A 19,491-nucleotide genomic window follows, 5' to 3' on the forward strand; every position below is an offset into this window, starting at 1 on the left:
GAGAAAAACCCCCCTACACCAAAAAAAAAAAAAAAAAAAACTTTTAAGTACTAATATTTTCTATGGAAGCTTATGAAACTAAAAACTGTAACACACTTAGGAAAATAATGGCAAATTACATAAATTATGTAAACACAACAAAAAGAATAGTTCAAAGACCACATTTGATAAATCTTCCTCAAATATTGCCCTTATCAACAAATGTATATTTAAAAAGCATTCTATAACTAAAAGCAATGGGCTGGTCTCTGAGAATCATACTAGATAGTAAGAGAAATAATGTATCAAAAGGAGCTTTATAATTACTGAAATACTTAGGAGGAAAAAAGTCATTCTAGCCAAAAAAAGGTAGCTTTCACTGCAAAAACATTTCCTACTTCTGCAATGACAGTTATTTCCCAATCAATTTGTAAAATGAAGAAAAATTCAGCTTGCAAAGCTCCAACTTAAACAAAAATTTCAAATCTAAGTTCATAATTTAATTAAGTACTTTCCTCTCAAATATGGACTCTTCCAATTATGAATAAATGTTCCCTGTCTGACTTAATGCTTGAAATCTTCAATAGAGTATCATTCTCTACTAAGAGTTATAGAAGCATTAAACTTTTCCCTATCAAGTTTTCTTTCAATCAGTACTCACCCTCAAACTGTATTTCCAAGAATCTCCTCCTGTTTCTTCCACTGCTGCAATTAAAAATATAACAAATGATGCTCTCCACAAATGCAATAATGATGTTTCCAAAATCTCAGTTTGGAAAACAAAGACTTTAAATAATATCAATATAATATAGCTGTGAACTGCTTTAAAATAACACTGAGAGCGCATGCTTGGGAACACAAGGCCTTACAAAGATTTCTTTACTATAACCTACAGAACATATCTGTGTACATCACAGTCATCTATCAAGTGCTCATATCCATAAGGATTCTCACTTTCATTAAGAACTCTGTATGGAGGAAAGCTCAAAGTACTTGTCACTCCCAGAGTATGTGACATCACCTGATACACTATCATTACAATCCTGAGAATCATTTCATACAATAATGATGTTTTACAAGTTCAAATGATTAGTCATTTTCCATAAATTTCCTACATTTAAAGTAAAATACTTCAGGGACTTTTAAAACTCTAGGGATTCAGTGTTTCATCTTGTAATATTATATTACTGCATTAAAAAAAGCAATAAGAAGCATAAGACTTTAAGAGAAAAAGCAAAAACAAAATATGTGTTATACAGTGTAGTGCTGTATTTTCTAAATGGATTAAAATATTTTTAAATGAAAAAGAGAAAGAAGATAAGTCTTACAAAAATGTTTAAGGTGTTCTAAAAATATTGGAAACACGTGTATAACTACACAAAGGCACCCAGCCAAAGGGATGAGTAGAGGTTAAAATCTAGCCTATGTCTGACCATGGCTAAAGCAATTCACACACGAACACTTTATTCACACACAGGTACTTTATCAGGCACACAAGTCCTTGATTTTCTGTAGCAAAGGACTGATATTCTATCTAGTACTAAAATTCATATAGATAAAAAGAACTCCTATAAAAACGTTTTAATCATCAAAAAATTAATTTTAAATTAAAACTTAAATAGGTAATCCATTCGGCAATTCAGAAATTTTCATCTCCAAACTTCGTTCTGAAGTAAAAATTTCTACAAATAAAAAATAATACAGAATGAACCACAAAGATAATAGAGAAAGACAGTTAATTTTATATTTTTGTTTTAAACTACAGGATATATTCATAACATCTAAAAAATTTTATCTTTTTGGAAAAAATTTTATATACTTGAACATGCATTCATTTTCTCCTTCTCAAATTGTACTAATGGCTAATAAAGAGAGAATGATAAGCTAACTTTTAAAAACCAAGATTCTCAGAACAAAAGTACTACATTAAAATACAGTGTTATTATACCTGTCATTCAAACAAATGATACCTATTGATGGAAGGGGGAAAAGAACCATGCAAACACTGAAAAACGGATACTTACTAAAGCCTTCTGGGTCTTCTTCCCACATTGTCAGTTCTTCTTCAGTTAACAGAAAATAATGAGAGACTAATCTTCTACATATCTCTGTCAAAGTGGGATATGTGAAGAATGCCATTTTAATCTTATGAGCTTCAAGAGTTTCAGGGCTGCTATCTAGAAAAATAAAATTTCCAAGTTAATTGTACAGACATTCTACCCAAGTTGGATTATGTAACTTAAATTTAAAAATACCTCCTATATAGTGGTGTATAAATTTTCATTTATATTATGGACAAATCTCAAAGATGCTCTTGCCTTTATTCATACCACACACACATCAGTCTTGCTTCGTCTTACCACTATACCTTATACATTTCCATGCTATATTATCACACCACATTGAAGTGAGTTACTTATGTATCTCTCTCTCTGTCCTACAAGACTTTCTCATTCATCTCGATATACATGTACATGAATGAATTCCAAATACAGTTTACCCTTGAACTTTGCGAGGCCATTTACACTCAGATATTTCAACAGTAAATACTACAGTACTACACGGTCCGTGGTTGGTTGAATCCTCAGATGCATAGGAACCGCAAATACAGATGGCCAACTATAAGTTATACTCAGATTAACCTCCTCATTGTTGGAGGGTCAACTGTAATATAACAAACAATTTAACCTGTCTAGAAGCAACATCACTTTATACAAGGTCAGAGAAAAGTTTTAATTGTACAAATAAATACAGCCTACAAATGAGCTGCAGTGGTTACCGGAGGGCTTCAACTGATCTTCTACTGTGTTGCAAAAGACAGTTTACTAAATGCACTGTATGGTTTTTAAAAGCTGGCATTCACATATTAAAGGCTCAAATCCTTATCTCTATTTCATGTCCCAGCAATATTTTATTTTTCAGACTTAAATAAATGAATTTCAAAAAACTTACATAAAAATAGCAATTGCTTCACGCTTAGATTAAAATAAGGAAGTGAACAAAATAAAACTACCAGTAAAGCATTACCTTCAAAGTTTTTGGATGGCTTATAAGCATAATTTTTGACAATCATCTTAATAAGATTCATGCACTGGACAATGAATCGTTCAAATGTAACTCCTTCACCAACTTCTGTAAACACATAGCTTACAGAAAATTCCAGTGATCTCTGAATTAGAGGAGTAAATGAAAAGGGATGCTGATCCAAGAAATCCAAAAGCTATAAAGAAATAAAAATTAAAATGTATCAAATTCACATAGGAAATATAATCATTCATAGGTATATCTCATAACTTTGGTAATAAACACTTAGCAAGTTTTGAACCTTGGTGGGAAGTCCATGTATATATGTATATGCAGTTTCACATGTAATATACTTCCTGGGATACATCATACAACAGTGGATTAAATCAGATTATATCTCATTACCTGAACTCTCTATTATTTCTAGTACAAGGTTCAAAATAAACTTACTTCATACTTAATTTGATATCAATGGACAAATGTGATACAAAAAGTACAAGTATATAAAAGATAGGCTTTTAAAAAAGTAATAGATAAAGGCAAAGAATCAAAAAACTATCCTGCATCAACTGTATTTCAATGTATCAAACAGTTGATGAGACAGATTTCTTCCTTATAGAAGAATTCCAGCTAATAAATGCAAAAGGAATAATAGAGTTACATTGCCATCATTTTGTAACCCCTAATCAAACAACAGATCTAAGTTATGATCATCAATGGCTGCTAAATAAGGGAAAAGCTACTGAAGAACTTTACAATAGCTCACTCATCAATTTTAGACAACCAGACACTGTGCATTTCCTGATGTGATGCAATAGGAAATACACAGCATCACCTGTAAAGTATTCTTGTCACTGTCACCCTCCTCCCAAAAAAAAAAAAAAGGCCTGAACGTGATCAAGCCTCTGTATCTAACTAGAAATTTATAATAAATATGGGAGTAGGAGGGGTATAGAGACAAAGAAATATGTTAAATAACACATCAGGATGTAGGCAGCCAAATCCACAACACGGAAAACTCTACAGGAAATGATCTGTTATCTCAACAAATAAGTAACAAGAAAGAAAGAAAAAGAAAGACATAAAGAGAACCAACGCTACTGAATCCTTATTCAAAAAAAAAAAACAACTATAAAAAATTTATGAGAGAAATCTGAAAACTGACTAAATATTTAGATGATATTAAGAAGTCATTCCTACTTTTTAAATGTGGTAATATTGTTAGATTATATGGTTTTTTTAAATCCTTCCTCACTTAAAGACACATATTCAAATATTTATAGATAATACTATATGATATCTGGGCTTTGCTTTAAAACAAACAGAAAGGAGAGAGAAGCAGCATACAGGTAAAAACAGAATTGACCATGACCTTATTTTGATAATTGCTGAAGTTGAATGATAACCTCATGTGATTCAAAGTTACTCAGTTCTATCTGGAGGCATATTTTAAATGTTCCAATTTTAAAAGCTTTAATAAAGTCATAAGACCATAAATATGAATTTCATAAATTATATACTCACACTGTGTAGTCCCACTGCCTAACCACATCATTTTGTTTTACTTTGCTATGTGTTTTTTGTTTTTAACTTAAAGGATCTAAGTCAATTTTATCTGGATCTTGGATGAGGTGGGGTTTGCTGCTGAGGCTCTTTGGAACATGAGAGTTGGAAATGAAGACAGAAACTGAAAGTGAGTTGGAAATGAAGACAACTGAAACTGAAAGTAACTTCTACCCAACCACAAAAAATAAGAACAGCTCATTTCTACCCCTTTGCTCCACCGACCCCACCGGGGAACAGACAACCTCAACCCTATTAATGATCCTTCAATGAAAAGGGGGAAATATGCTACAGATTTAGATATTGCCACCTATCTTCAAACACCTGTTTTAGGGCTATGCAGTCCTCCAACCAGGTCTTCCTCACTGCTATACCCAATTCTTTGTACTTTTCCCAACCTCCAAGACTAAAACTTTGTAAAAATTAATATTTTTATAAAACTTAATTTCATCAGAAATATATACACACTGCCTAGTACAATGCACCCATATAATTATATTCAAAAGATATTTGATATTAATGATGATAATCTGTCATTATGAATATAATGATTTCCTAGTATTATCTACTGCGACATCTTAGCTGCTTTCTGCTGAACTGCATTGCTGTCTTCTTTATCTCTGCTTTTTCCAGTGGGTTTGAGAATAATGAGCCTTACGGGAATCAACTTCTCTAATATTTATTAGGACTGATTTTTTTTTTACATCCAGGTGACATACACTATGATATATGGTATATAAATTTAATTTTTATATGCATTCTAAAGACTTCAAGATACAAGGGTTTTGGGGTTTTTTTAGCTTTCTTATACACAGTAAGAAAATAAGTTACCTTAACACTAAAGTGAAAGTGTATGCTTATTAAAAAATCATTTTCCTTCCTAAATCTGAGTATGTACATTTCATTTGAGAAAACATACTTAAGATCAAAAAAAAAACTTACCACTTTAGTAAAAAGAATGATGGTCTTTTCCAGTCTATCTCTACATATATTATCTGTACCTATACTTCTACCTGTTAGAAATACATTTCAAATATTAGTAAAAAATTTATAATATTCTAGAAATTCACAACCAAGACAATGACAAAACTTTTTACAAAAATACTGCTCAGATTTATTTTTGCACATTTTGCATTATGAATTCACTAGTGTGTATTCCCAACTCTAAACAAATAAACAATAAAAATTAAGTTTTTAAAAAGCAATACCAAGACTTGTACTTGACACAGTAACCTTCAGTGCCATATTTCATAAAATTAATCCTAAAATACAAACTCAGCCCATTTCACAGTAAAAGGATAGCAATTTTATCCATAAAATCAGGAATCACAGTTTCAAAATCTAAACTAGTCATATCTGAAATACCTATCAAGCAACATAAGTAAAAACAAAGAATTCAAAGGTTAACATAATCATTATTTTTCCTATATCTTCTAACAATTTTCTTCTGATAATTTCCCTGGTATAATTAATTTCTGTACATTCAGAATAATGTCCATCAGCTCATTAACTATCTTGCTCCCTAATCATACTAATCATATTCTGTCTCAACAGTTATGTCATTCTCTTCTCCTGGAAAGACTTCTATTCTTCCTTCTGTTTCCCCCAGGGGGATGACCAGAGGAAAATGACCATTTTTAGGAAAAAAAAAAACTATATGAGCTGTCTTATTCATCTTTACATGCACAGTACCCAGAACAATACCTGGCAACACACTCAATAATGATTCTACTAAACCGAAAATGACTGACATAAAACAAATCAGCAACTCCCTAAAAGTGAGTACGCTAAGGTATCTTCTCAGGATAGTAAGTCTCCCAATACACTCACACATAAAAAACATACACGTATACAGGTTATACATATGTGTGTGTGCACGCATTCATGTGTATCCTGTGTATGTTATGTGTGTGTATCCTGAGCAAAGGTGCTTATAATCATAGGGAAGAGAAAAGGATAACAAACAGACCACCAGTATAATACAACACAAATGCAAATGCTAAATTCTTTCGTGTGGGAGAGTGGATCAGAAAGGGTCCTATAGGTAAGTCAGAAAGGTTAATAAACAAGGGATTTACAAAATGAATATAACCATTTAAGAACATTTATATCAAACAGATACATAAAATGTACTAAAAGAAACAATCAATAAAAAGTCTAAACAGCATTTGACATAGGGTCTCTACACTTATTATCTGCTAAACATACTACCATTGTGGATGTCTGCATGGAACAGAGTAGTAGCAGTAGAAATACAGAGGAAGGAATGGATACAAAATAATTTTATTTTTTAAAAAACATTTCCTCAATACTTAGGACAAGACAGGTATATGAAGACAAAGCTGAGCTTCCAATTTAATTTCAGATAATTAATTACCAAGATAACAAGATTTTAGCCACTCCAGATTTGCAAGTGCCAAGCGGAAGCTATTAATGAGTAAGGATTCTACAGTAAAAACTACCATCATGGAAGTACTTACTGCACTCCAGAAATTGTTTTAGGCGTTCAAATATTCCATGTAAAAAACCCTAGAAAAGAAAAAATATTTTGAAGAGTCTCAATTTATTGTTATAATTTTACCTTACACTTTTTCAGGGAAACTAAAACATACTTATCACATCATATTAAAAAGTTAAAATTAGATAAAAATCATTCCATTATTATAAAATGTCTTCAGTCTTCCACAACAAAATAACTATTTCATCTCCTCAGTGTCTCATTTCAATAACCTAAATCACTTTGCAATAAATAATTATTTATTAAGCATTCTATTTCACTACATATTCTCTATTCTTACTGTTTTATTTTTTTTATAGCCTTATAACCCCCTGACATACTGTTTATCATCTGTCTCCTCCCTCTAAAATGTAAGATCCTTAAGAGCCAAGAACTTTTCCTTGTTATTTTGCTCTATCCCAGAATCCAGGATTGGTATTTAGCAATAATAAGTACTCGTAATATGAATAAATGGTAGCAATTATTTATAGCAGAGTTCTCAATCTCAAGTATTAAAAACATTAGCCTTCAGATACCAGAAAAGGCAAGACTCACCATTTACCATATGGGTCCAATACACCTTTACCTTTTAATATGTATTTTAAAATGTTATGAAAATTTCACAGAAATAGGGCTTTCCTGGTGGCACAGTGGTTGAGAATCCGCCTGCCAATGTAGGGGAGACACGGGTTCCAGCCCTGGTCTGGGAGGATCCCACATGCCGCGGAGCAACTAAAGCCGTGTGCCACAACTACTGAGCCTGCGCTCTAGAGCCTGCGAGCCACAACTACTGAAGCCCACGCACCTAGAGCCTGTGCTCCACTACAAGAGAAGCCACAACAATGAGAAGCCTGCACGCAGCAACGAAGTAGCTCCTGCTGCCACGACTAGAGAAAAGCCTGCGCACAGCAACAAAGACCCAACACAGCCAAAAATAAAATAAATAAAATAAAGTAAATTAATTTTAAAAACTTTACAGAAATAAATATAAAGGAATAGTGAAAAACAACTTTATTAAAAATTTTTAAGAATTTAATTATCACAGACGTCTTTGCATCAATAAATTCTGGTGTATAAACATAATAAAAGATGTCACGTGTCCTGTTAGCAGATGAGATGGTCCAGGTTTTTGTCACAAAATACTACACAATGAAGGCCTTCCTGATGAATGACTAACTAGAACAGAATGCTCTATTTCTTCTTTGAAATATAGAAACATATTGTTCACTCATCAATTCCTGAGTCTGAGACAATTCAACTAGGATATCATCACCTGAAGACACAAAGGCTGGGATTTCACTTAGACAATTTCACTATCATCACTAGGGTCTAGAATGCTGCTACCGGTCTCTCTGAGAGCATCCATCTTCAGGTTCATGTAAAAATTATAAAACATTTTCCTGTTAATTTTCTTTTCTCAGCCATTTCAAGCAGGAAATGAAAAATCCTGAACTCTCGACTGTGTTAAATGAAAGCTAATAGTAAAGAGATAGCGTTTGTGGTCTTTTACACCTTCCTAAAAGACGATGCAATACAGTAGACAACACAGTAAGAAAACTACAGGACAACAACTAATTTCATTATTGCCTCATCCTCTGGCAATCTCATCATTCTTTCATTTTCATACTATTTCAATCTTTTTAAGCACAGTTGAGAATGATAAGTAATGATAATTAACAATAAAATAATTCCTAGGATGATGAAACAGCAGAATGTTTCAAAACAGGAAAAATAAAATCACCGAGATCCCATATGTATGTTAACTTTATACAGGGGTTCAATGGTCCCATACAGTAGCTACAAGATAGAAGGAATTTTATTCTATTTTCTTATAATTATAATTTGTGTACCAGTCAGGGTTCTCTAAAGAGAGTAGAAAATTATAAAGGCCATCAATTTTAAGCGCATCAAGAGGATCGGGAACTTACAGAACTAGACCACCGACTAATCTGCAATCCAAATCAACTAATTAACTTGACTATTGTTATGTAATAATAAAGTAAGAACCCCTTAAAATTATCATTAAATGGTCATTTACAGAGCATTTTAATTCGTTGCTGAACTCATTACAAAAATCATTATCTCCCTTAATCCTCACAACATCCAATGGGATATGTACTATTATTTCATCTCGTATTACAAAAAAGGAAACTCAGTATCAAGGAAGATAAGTAAATAGTCTGAGGTCATGTTATCAGGAAAAGGCCAAGCCAAGATTCAAATCCAAATTTATCTGCCTCCAGAAACCCAGATCTCATGACTATCATATAGTGCTTCTTAAGCATCTTTTAAATTCCATGTTATTTTAAAGATCTTTATGTTATTTGAAAAGTTGCCCATAATTTGTTAAAATTCTATTCTCTTTACAACTAGTCAATATACATTAAATGCCACAACACAGCATTTATAAGTGAGTAAAGGTTGACGTACAATTTCTGAGACAGAAGAAAGACCCTCAAGGAAAAGCCAAAGGCTCACAAAATAGGGATAGTATTCACTGAAAACTATTATTCTAGTTTACAGAAATATGATTCAAATCAATTCATTTTCACTAAAAAAACCCTGACATATTCAGTATTTTAGTTAATGTTATGGTACTCAGAATAATATTACATAACAAGATAATCACTGAGCCTTCTGACATGTTTCTACCATATCATATAGTCATTCATTTAACAAATAACTACTGAACAATTTTATACTGCAGAGATTGTTCCAAGCTCTGGAGTGAACAGTGAATGAAACAAAGTCTCTGCAGTCATGAAACTTACACTCTAGTGAGGGAAATGAGGGGGAGCTGTCAAACTGGTTTCTGGAAAATGTTCTTTGACAGCATGGCAATAAATATAGATATTTAAATGTATCAGTATTTAAAACTGGGATTGGTTTTGATATATCTTCAGGCAATTTGGTAATATATATCAATATCATCAGTGTGCATACACTTTAACCCAACATTTCCATTTCTAAGAATTTATCCTAGAAGATCACTTAGAAAAGTACACAATGACATATGCACCCAAATGTTCATTCCAATACCATTTATCAACAATTAAAAACTGGAAACAACCTACATGTCATCAATAGATAATTGGGCAAGTACATTATAGAAAACCTATGATTAATTTTATCATTTTTTTAAAAATTTGTACACCGACAGCAATCATATGGATTTACTATACAATCATTAAAAACATGACATATAACAATATTACTGACATGAGAAAAATATCCCTAATACACTGAGTTTAAGAAAAAGCCAAGTGGACTTCCATGGTGGCACAGTGGTTAAGAATCCACTTGCCTATGCAGGGGACACGGGTTCTAGCCCTGGTCCGGGAAGATCCCACATGCCACGGAGTAACTAAGCCTGTGTGCCACAACTACTAAGCCTGAGCTCTAGAGCCCACGAAGGACCCAAGTAAGGAAACAGCTTGTAGGTCTCATTCATATAAAATTGAGGAAGAAAGTATATCTGAAAGAATATGCATAAGATGTCTTAAAGGATAATTAACAAATGTTAGCAATGTCTCTGATAGTAAGTTTTTAAATGATTTATTTCCTGTTTCCTTTTCTGAGTTTTTTAACCTTTAAATGCTTTTATAGAAAAAAATCATCTTTACATTATAATGATGTATATTAGCAGTTTCTGAACTCTTTTAACAATAGAACCATTACTTCAATCATAATCTTATGGAAATACAAAATATAGTAAAGATTTAAAACAAAACTGTGACTCCGGTCAAATCTAGTAGGACAGACCCAAAGACCCAATTAAATATACTCTTTCCACAATTCCTATGCAGCCCCCAAGACAATCCAGAGAGTAACATCTTAGCTGACCTAAACTCACTGTGAAAACTAATATAGATCTGAGCAAGTATAATACAACTCCATTTTGTTTAGGAATAAAATTTATGCAGCTATATATTTCTGCATATAGAAAAAGTAGATGACATGATACCAAAAATGAATATATTTCACAACTTGTTGGGCTTATCAATGGAGTTTTCCCCTCTTATATACATAACTTTTAATTGATTGCAAAGAACATAAATGTTATGATTCAAGGGGAAAAAACACATTTTAAGTACATAAAAACAGACAAAGGAAAATACCAAGGATATAAATCAATCTACACTGACCCTGGTAATGTTATCATAGCATTCAAATTCACAAGAGTTCACGTGAATTCAAAGTAACACTCTCAATGCACCACCATCCTAGTTCTACTTCCTCTCCTTCACATAATATTTCTGCTTTAACATAGTTTATGTATGCCTGAAAACAGACCACAAGTCTAGAAGTGTAGTATAATATATACAGAATAGTAAAAAACTAGGTGGTCATTTAATAAAAAACTTTTAAATAAATGCCAAATAAAAAGAATAAACTTTGTAACATTCAGGAAAATACCAAGCACTTTTCCGAAGCTAGAAAAATTAAATGACTTCTTTCACTTACCATCACCTCCATATTCTTATGAGGTTCCACGAATCCATTAACAGTTAACTTACGCAGCACTGAAAAGTAAAATCAAGCTTTACTTACATTTTTTTCATATTTTTTTCCTATTAAAATCATAATCATAATAGACTCAGAATCACAAAGCCTCATCAAGCCTGGAGGTTAATCTAGCTTAATCCTTTCATTTAATAGATAAAGAAAGGTAACTCCTGGTCACTGGTTGGTTATGAAGTGGAAAAGATGGAACTAAACCCCAGTTATTGTGACTAAGAAGCAACGCTCTTCTCACTTATCCTAACTACTCATGTTTTTTAAAACCATACTGCAAAATTTAGTTCAATTTACATAACTGTTAGCACTTCTCACTTGCAATAACACCTACAGGCTAAGTTGAGAAGGTTACCTCTATTCCATAAACTTTAAACTATGACTCAACAGTGACCGAAAAGGTTTATTCAGTTTCAGGCTACATTAATGAAAATATAGTACCTCCAAAAAGGGATAAAAAGATTAAACTCTATTTCCAAATCTGGAATAAACTACAGTGCTCAATTACAAGCATCACATTTTACAAGTAAACCAATGTACACAGGGAGACAAGCAGGATTAACAGATTTGAAGTCAGATCTAGACTTAAATCGTAGCTCCAATGTCTAAAACTGTATTATTTTGGGCAACTTTTCTGATCTCACATTCCTCATCTATAAAATGTGGTTATAAGTCCTACTGCATAGGGTTATTAAAGAATTCAATAGTACAATATATGTAAAACACTTAGCAGAATTCAGTAACAACAAGCATGATAGCAGCATAAGACTACCACCTTATATTATCAAATTTAAAGTCACTTCACTTTAAGAAAACAACTTTATAGACAGCATTGTTTTCTATATAACTAAAGACTTAGTGTTCATGAGGTGAAGTCTAAGGGCAGTGTAACCCACATACCTACAGTCAATTAACCTTCAATAAAGGAGGCAAGAATATACGATGGAGAAAAGACAGTCTCTTTAGCAAGTGATGTTGGGAAAGCTGGACAGCCGCATGTAAGTCAATGAAGTTAGAACATTTCCTCACACCATACAGCGAAATAAACTCAAAATGGCTTAAAGAGTTAAATATAAGACATGAACCATAAAACTCCTAGAAGAGAACATAGGCAAAACATTCTCTGACATAAATCGTACCAATGTTTTCTTAGGTCAGTCTCCCAAGGCAAAAGAAATAAAAGCAAAAATAAACAAATGGGACCTAATCAAACTTACAGTTTTTGCACAGCAAAGGAAACCGTAAACAAAATGAAAAGACAACCTACAGACTGGGAGAAAATGTTTGCAAATGATGCAACCAACCAGGGCTTAATTTCCAAAATATACTAACAGCTCATACAACTCAATAACAAAAAACAAACAACCCAATCAAAAAATGGGCAGAAGACCTAAATAGACAGTTATCCAAAGAAGACATACAGATGGCCAATAGGCACATGAGAAGGTGCTCAACATCGCTAATTATTAGAGGAATGCAAATCAAAACTACAATGAGGTACACCACCTCACACTGGTCAAAATGGCCATCATTAAAAAGTCTACAGGGACTTCCTTGGTGGCGCAGTGGTTAAGAATCCGCCTGCCAATGCAGGGGACACAGGTTCGATCCCTGGTCCGGAAAGATCCCACATGCCGCAGAGCAACTAAGCCTGTGTGCCACAACTACTGAGACTGCACTCTAGAGCCTGTGAGCCACAACTACAGAGCCTGTGAGCCACAACTACTGAGCCTGGGTGCCACAACTACTGAAGCCCATGCACCACAACGAAAAGCCACTGCAATGAGAAGCCCGCGCACAGCAACGAAGAGTAGCCCCCACTCGCTGCAACTAGAGAAAGCCCGTGTGTAGCAACAAAGACCCAACACAGCCATAAATAAATAAATAATTAATTTTTTTGAAAAAAGTCTACAAGTAATAAATGCTGGAGTGGTTGTGGAGAAGAGGGAACCCCCCTACGCTTTTGGTGAGAACGTAAATTGGTACAGCCACTAAGGAGAACCGTATGGAGGTTCCTTAAAAAACTAGAGTTGCCATATGATCCAGCAATCCCCTTCCTGGGCATATATCTGGAGAAAACCATAATTCGAAAAGATACATACACCCCAATGTTCATAGCAGCACTATTTACAATAGCCAAGACATGGAAACAACCTAAATGTCCATCGACAGATGAATGGATAAAGAAGATGTGGTATATACACACAACAGAATACTACTCAACCATAAAAAAGGATGAAATAATGTCATTTGCAGCAACACGGATGGACCTAGAGATTATCATACTAAGTGAAGTCAGAAAGAGAAAGACAAATACCATATGATATCACTTACATGTGGAATCTAAAATATGACACAAATGAACTTATTTACAAAACAGAAACAGACCCACAGACATAGAAAACAAACTTATACTTACCAAAAGGGAAGGGGGTCGGGGAGGGATGAATTAGGAATTGAGATTAGCAGAAACACACTATCAGTACTATATACAAAACAGATGAATAACAAAGTCCTACTATATATATAGCACAGGGAACTATATTCAACATCCTGTAATACATCATAATGGCAAAGAATATGAAAAAAAATGTGTGTATGTGTGTGTAAGTGAATCACTTTTCTGAATCACCAGAAATTAATACAACATTGTAAATCAATTAAACTTCAATAAAAAGTTAATAAAGTCAGTGTATTAAAATTAGGCTTAGAATGCAAATGTCTAAAGACCTTCAGTTTCATACCCTCAATTATATACAACTCAAGTTACTGCACCATAATAGGAGAAAATAGGGCTCAAGCTGAATCCCTTACCCTGGACAAGATCTTTCCCACCACAGGACCTTGGTCTACACTATCTGGGACAGTGCTTTCTTTCTCCCTTTATCACCTAGTTAACTTCCATTTATACTTTATGATTTTAGTTCAAACATCAGTTTCTCAGGGAAGTCTTTTCTGACCTTATTATCAATCATCATAACATTGTAAGGCCCCCCGTCACAGATGTCATTTTACATGTACTTGTATAACCATTTTATTATATCTGTCTCCCCAGAACCAAGCACCTACCTATAAATATGATGAATGAAGTAATGAACATATGCCTGTCTAAAGGATACTAAATGTACACAGGTATAAATGCAAAGATTACATGTGACAAAAGCTCTAGTCCTAAGTATTTAAGTCATAAAAGCAAAGAAATTTACAGCTTGACAGAACAAGTATTTTAAAGAAAATGCTATGAGATTTTTCCAGGTCAGGATGCCTTAGAAATGCTAATGTGTATCTAAGACCTTGAGATGCTGTGATATCGAAAAGCCTAAAGCAGGCTAATGTAGAGTAGAAGAGCATCATTTGTGTCAGGAGTTAGGCTTTGAAGTCAGTGAGACAAAAAGACTCTACAATCAAAAAGATTCATGAAAATTCCTTAATCATTAAATACAGTACTTACACACTGCTTTATGTATCTAATCTTGTATCAGTTTCTCTAATTCTTTCTGTGTAAACATTTCTAAGGCCTTTTAATGTCTTCCTCAAGAATGTTGGCAAAACCATCTCCATTCACTTGTAAAACCACCTGTACAATGGATTGGATTTTACATGTCAACAGTCCTTTAAAATAATCTGTCCACAAGGTTCCCCAAAATGTGTTGACAGTTTGGGGTTTGTGCATCCACTATCTTATCAATGTAAGTGATGCACTGGAGTAGTGCCATTGTAAGGTACTAAGGTGAGTATGATAAAAAGGTTTACAAATAAAACAGAGAATGCAAAATGAGCTGCAGTAAGAAAGAAATAAAGGTTGCTTGAGCTCAAACTAAGAAACACAAGATAAAAGAGCCTCAGCAACCAGAACAGAAGGAAGACAAAGAGAATAAAATGATGGTGAATGTTTTAGAAAGGAAATGAACCTCGGAATACATGCATCAAGATAAGCTCAGCTCAGGAAAGGTGATAGAGATTTATGCTAAGGGAATGCCTATAAACAAAGCATAGGAAAACACAGGCCAGGATAGCACCCCAACAAGCACCTTCTAAAATCCAAGTGAGCCTAAGGTACAAACAAGAAAGATGAGTTCTCAGGGAAAAGAGAGCTGGGAGATAGAGCTCAACTAATAAGCCTTGGGGACAGAAGTTTAGGAAAGTCACATGACAATAATAATGGTAGCAGCCCAGAATGAGAAATGAAGCAAAAAAGAAGTGCAAGTATTTGAAAGGTATGCATTCAGAGCCATGAAACTCCAGTAATGTGAATATAACTTAAAGCTATCCATCTGAACTATGTGTGCTCTCATCAATTAGCGTAGAGGAAGAGCTATTCTTACAAAAGAAAAGCAAACTACAAGAGCCCTTGTCTCTGAGGGAACTATTAACGCCTTATTCTTCCACCAGTGCAACTGGAAACAGAAAGTCCATACAGATAAACTCTTCGGCCACTATTCTGAGGTATGTTGTTTCAAAAATTAGCATGTCAAGTTTAATAGTACCTTTCAATGATAGTAGAGTTCGTTCTAGTGAACTTAGAACTGCAGCTTCATTGCCAGAAGAAACTTGTTGAAGGAATGTGTCTGTGTGGTGATTCCAAAGAGAGCAGGCAAAACTATAAATTCCAGAAGCTAACTGCAAAGATATCAACAAATTTGGTCACAATATTATTACAGATTTCAGTAATCAATTAGACCTACGTAGTAATACGTTTTGGTTTTAAAACTGAGCACACATTTTCAATGAGATTTAAAATAGTCAAGAATCACTTACAGCAACATTTTAAACTTTTTTTAGTCACAAGGCACAGCAGTAAGTATAGTTTACATTGGCTGCTGCTAAGAACACACACACACATGCCCTCCCCCCCAAATATTAGTTTCTTGAAACATTGCTTAGCCTAATGCCTGCATTGCAGTCTGATATTTCCTATTTTTACTTTTTTTTCTTCCACTAATAGTTGTAACACTCAGCTTTAAAAACAGAACTGTCACTGAGTTTATCAGATAAATCAATATACTAAGAATACAAAGGAGTTAAATTTCTGTGTTCTGCCAATTCTACCCATATGGTCTTGGGTATTTAAAGCCAAGAACATAACAAACCACATCACTTGTCAGGCCACTAGCCTAATATGTCCCAGTATTTAAAAACCTGACTCACACTGAGAACCACCTTCCAGTGGTATCTTCAATTTTTTTCCAGAAGGTCTAAGAGCAAACCACCTGAGCCTACATGGCAATCTTCTTTAAATAAAATTATACATAAGTGCATATGACTAGTTATCATTAGTACACTTCAGAATGATTTTTTCTTATTTGAGATATGTCATATCAACTAATTAAACACTGTATTTACTAATGTGGTCAGGCATCAGAAACCAGTCAGAAATGCAATCCTATAAATATTTCTATGAAAAAGCAAATTCCACTTCTGTTATTTTAATTCAGTAATCTTAATGGTCTGTGCGTCCAGGTATAGAGAAGCAGCTTCACCATACCCCTTGGAAACTGCACATATCTACATAGGCAAAGGCTTAAACCTCAGCTAATCCGAGTATTGGCAGAACATCTTGTGATCCTCCTGGAACACAAGAGGATGAAAGGCTTGTAAGCAACTGCTAGAACACCAATCTCCTGCTCACCTCCCTATCTCCTCTGTTAGATGGTTTCTCATGGCCTCCTGGAATCTGATAAGGTATAAAGTATCCTATCCCACCCCTAACTCTCTCCCCCAGAAGAGAGCTGCAGAATATAATACCACTTAGTTACAGTCCAGAATTGGCTTCCCAGCAATGGGGCATTCCACAACCTGGACTGGAGTCATCCAGCCCCTATTGCTTTGGTCATTGTTTTTAGTGTGTAGACATATAGCATTTGTGACAGAAATCAAGAAAGAAAGAGTAGTATGAAAAAACTTTAATATTCTTCTTTGTTTCACACTCCAGTTCTGGAGCTAAGCACCTAGTTTAGGCATTAGGCATCTATTACGCGACAATTCATAATTCTTTTTAGCTAGCCTACAAAAGGGCTCTGCACAAACAGCGATGGCTGGAATGAAGCAGCAATAGCACTACACTTTCAGCCCAAGGGTAAAAGGAAGGAGACAGACAAAGAAGGAAGAAACCACAAGAATTTGGGACGGAATACTGCTAACTATCCTGTAAACACAAGCCCTCCACAAGCTTCTATCTGCTCCAGAAAATACCAACTGATACATGGTCACAAAAGGCTCATCTGGAAAAGAGAAAGTAATAATAAAGCACAAATAGGAGGGATAAAAATATTCTACATTTTATTCTCAAAAATGTAGAAGGGGTAGGGGATATTCAGTTAGACAATATAAAAATAAATTATTTAATGAAACATTTTAGGTCGTAGTTCATGAAAATCCCAAATACTTGCATTTTTCTTTTTCTAAACCAGAAGAAACAGTGCCACCCACTGACTGCTTAGCAACTTTGTAGAAAGCACACAGACGTGACTCCTTGAATATCAAAGGCAAAACATTACAGGAAGTTTTATTTCTTTTAGCATTTTAAATATTCTTAAACTTTTTTAGCCTCAGGACCACTGTCCTCACAATTTTCCCCTAAGAAAAGTGAGCACCAAAAATGTTTAAATCAAAGTCTTGTAATTCATCACTAATAGTGGGGCAATGAATATTATCCACAAACTGGAGCTTTCAAAACCTGCTTAACCTAACTCTAATCAACAAGATAGGGACTTCCCTGGTGTCTAGTGGTTAAGAATCCATCTTGCAAAACAGGGGACACCGGTTCAATCCCTGGTCAGGATACTAAGATCCCACATGCCGCGGGGGCAACTAAGCCTGTGCACCACAACTACTGAGCCCGGGCGCTCTGGAGCCCACATGCCACAACTAGAGAGAAGCCCGTGTGCTGCAACAAAGAGCCCGTGCACCACAACTAGGACCCTACACAGTCAAATAAATAAATATTAAAAAAAAAAGATAACCAAAAAATGTTTCAACATGTCAATGGTGCACCAATAAAAAAAGAAAAAGAGAGAATACTACTCTAACTTAAAAAGGCTCCTAAGAAGGAATTAATTCCCTGGCGGTCCATTGGTTAGGACTCCGCACTTTCACTGACAAGGGTGCAGGTTCAATCCCTGGTCAGGGAACTAAAATCCCACAAGCCGCATGGTGTGGCCAAAAAAACAGACACTTAAGAAACATGATCAAATGCTATGTACCTGCCATATTCATCTTTCTGGCTCAAACACACCACGTGTAAACATATTTAAGAACAACGTAGAAAAGTGGCTAGAAGTATTACATCATATTAAATCACTACTTTTACATGTGTCAAGTATGATAAAAGTTAAATGATTATACATGCTAAGTAACCAGATTAGGCTCAAGATGGAATCACTCATGCTAAGCCCCATAGCAGCAAACCAAAACTTAGAACTAAGGTTCTATGCTGGGCTCTCCCAGAAAAGGCAGGTCTAGGTCAACCAATCAGTGCCTGCCTGCTCAACACAAGTTACCTGACCCAGCTCTAAGACTTCTCTTTGCTCCATATGAGGAAAATAACCCTGATTTAGCTATTCAGCTAATTCCCAGTCTAGCTTCCTTGTTCCTGCTCACTTTCGTACAAAAAACTCTTTCAGCTTGTACAGCTCTTTGGAGCTCCTATCTGCTAGACTGGATGCTGCCTGACCCATGAATAGTTGAATAAAAGTCTACTAGGGGCTTCCCTGGTGGCGCAGCGGTTGAGAGTCCGCCTGCTGATGCAGGGGACACGGGTTTGTGCCCCGGTCCGGGAAGATCCCACATGCCGCGGAGCGGCTGGGACCGTGAGCCATGGCCGCTGAGCCTGCAGGTCTGGAGCCTGTGCTCTGCAACGGAAGAGGCTACAACAGTGAGAGGCCCAAGTACCACAAAAAAAAAAAAAAAAAAAA

The 19,491-nt window shown here is 34.8% G+C and overlaps 1 protein-coding gene across 5 annotated transcripts in view; it reads right to left on the minus strand.

Moving 5' to 3' along the window:
- The window catches only part of IPO11 (importin 11), a 232,856-nt gene that overhangs the window by 169,505 nt on the left and 43,860 nt on the right, over positions 1-19,491 (minus strand). For 4 of the 5 annotated variants that reach the window (XR_003005967.1, XM_024765365.1, XM_024765366.1 and 1 more), the window contains exons 6-12: positions 16,066-16,198; positions 11,528-11,586; positions 7,047-7,095; positions 5,509-5,579; positions 3,007-3,199; positions 2,004-2,156; positions 641-684 (exon numbers count right to left, since the gene is read on the minus strand). Coding sequence is in view for 4 of the 5 variants with exons in the window: in XM_024765365.1 (XP_024621133.1) it covers positions 641-684; positions 2,004-2,156; positions 3,007-3,199; positions 5,509-5,579; positions 7,047-7,095; positions 11,528-11,586; positions 16,066-16,198 (702 nt within the window). In the remaining variant the exon portion in view is untranslated. The remainder of the gene's footprint in view (positions 1-640; positions 685-2,003; positions 2,157-3,006; positions 3,200-5,508; positions 5,580-7,046; positions 7,096-11,527; positions 11,587-16,065; positions 16,199-19,491) is intronic. The other variant, XM_024765364.1, reaches the window with a different exon arrangement.

Source organism: Neophocaena asiaeorientalis, unplaced genomic scaffold (assembly GCF_003031525.2).
Source record: "Neophocaena asiaeorientalis asiaeorientalis breed wild unplaced genomic scaffold, Neophocaena_asiaeorientalis_V1.1 scaffold198, whole genome shotgun sequence".
NCBI classification, from domain to species: Eukaryota; Metazoa; Chordata; class Mammalia; order Artiodactyla; family Phocoenidae; genus Neophocaena; species Neophocaena asiaeorientalis.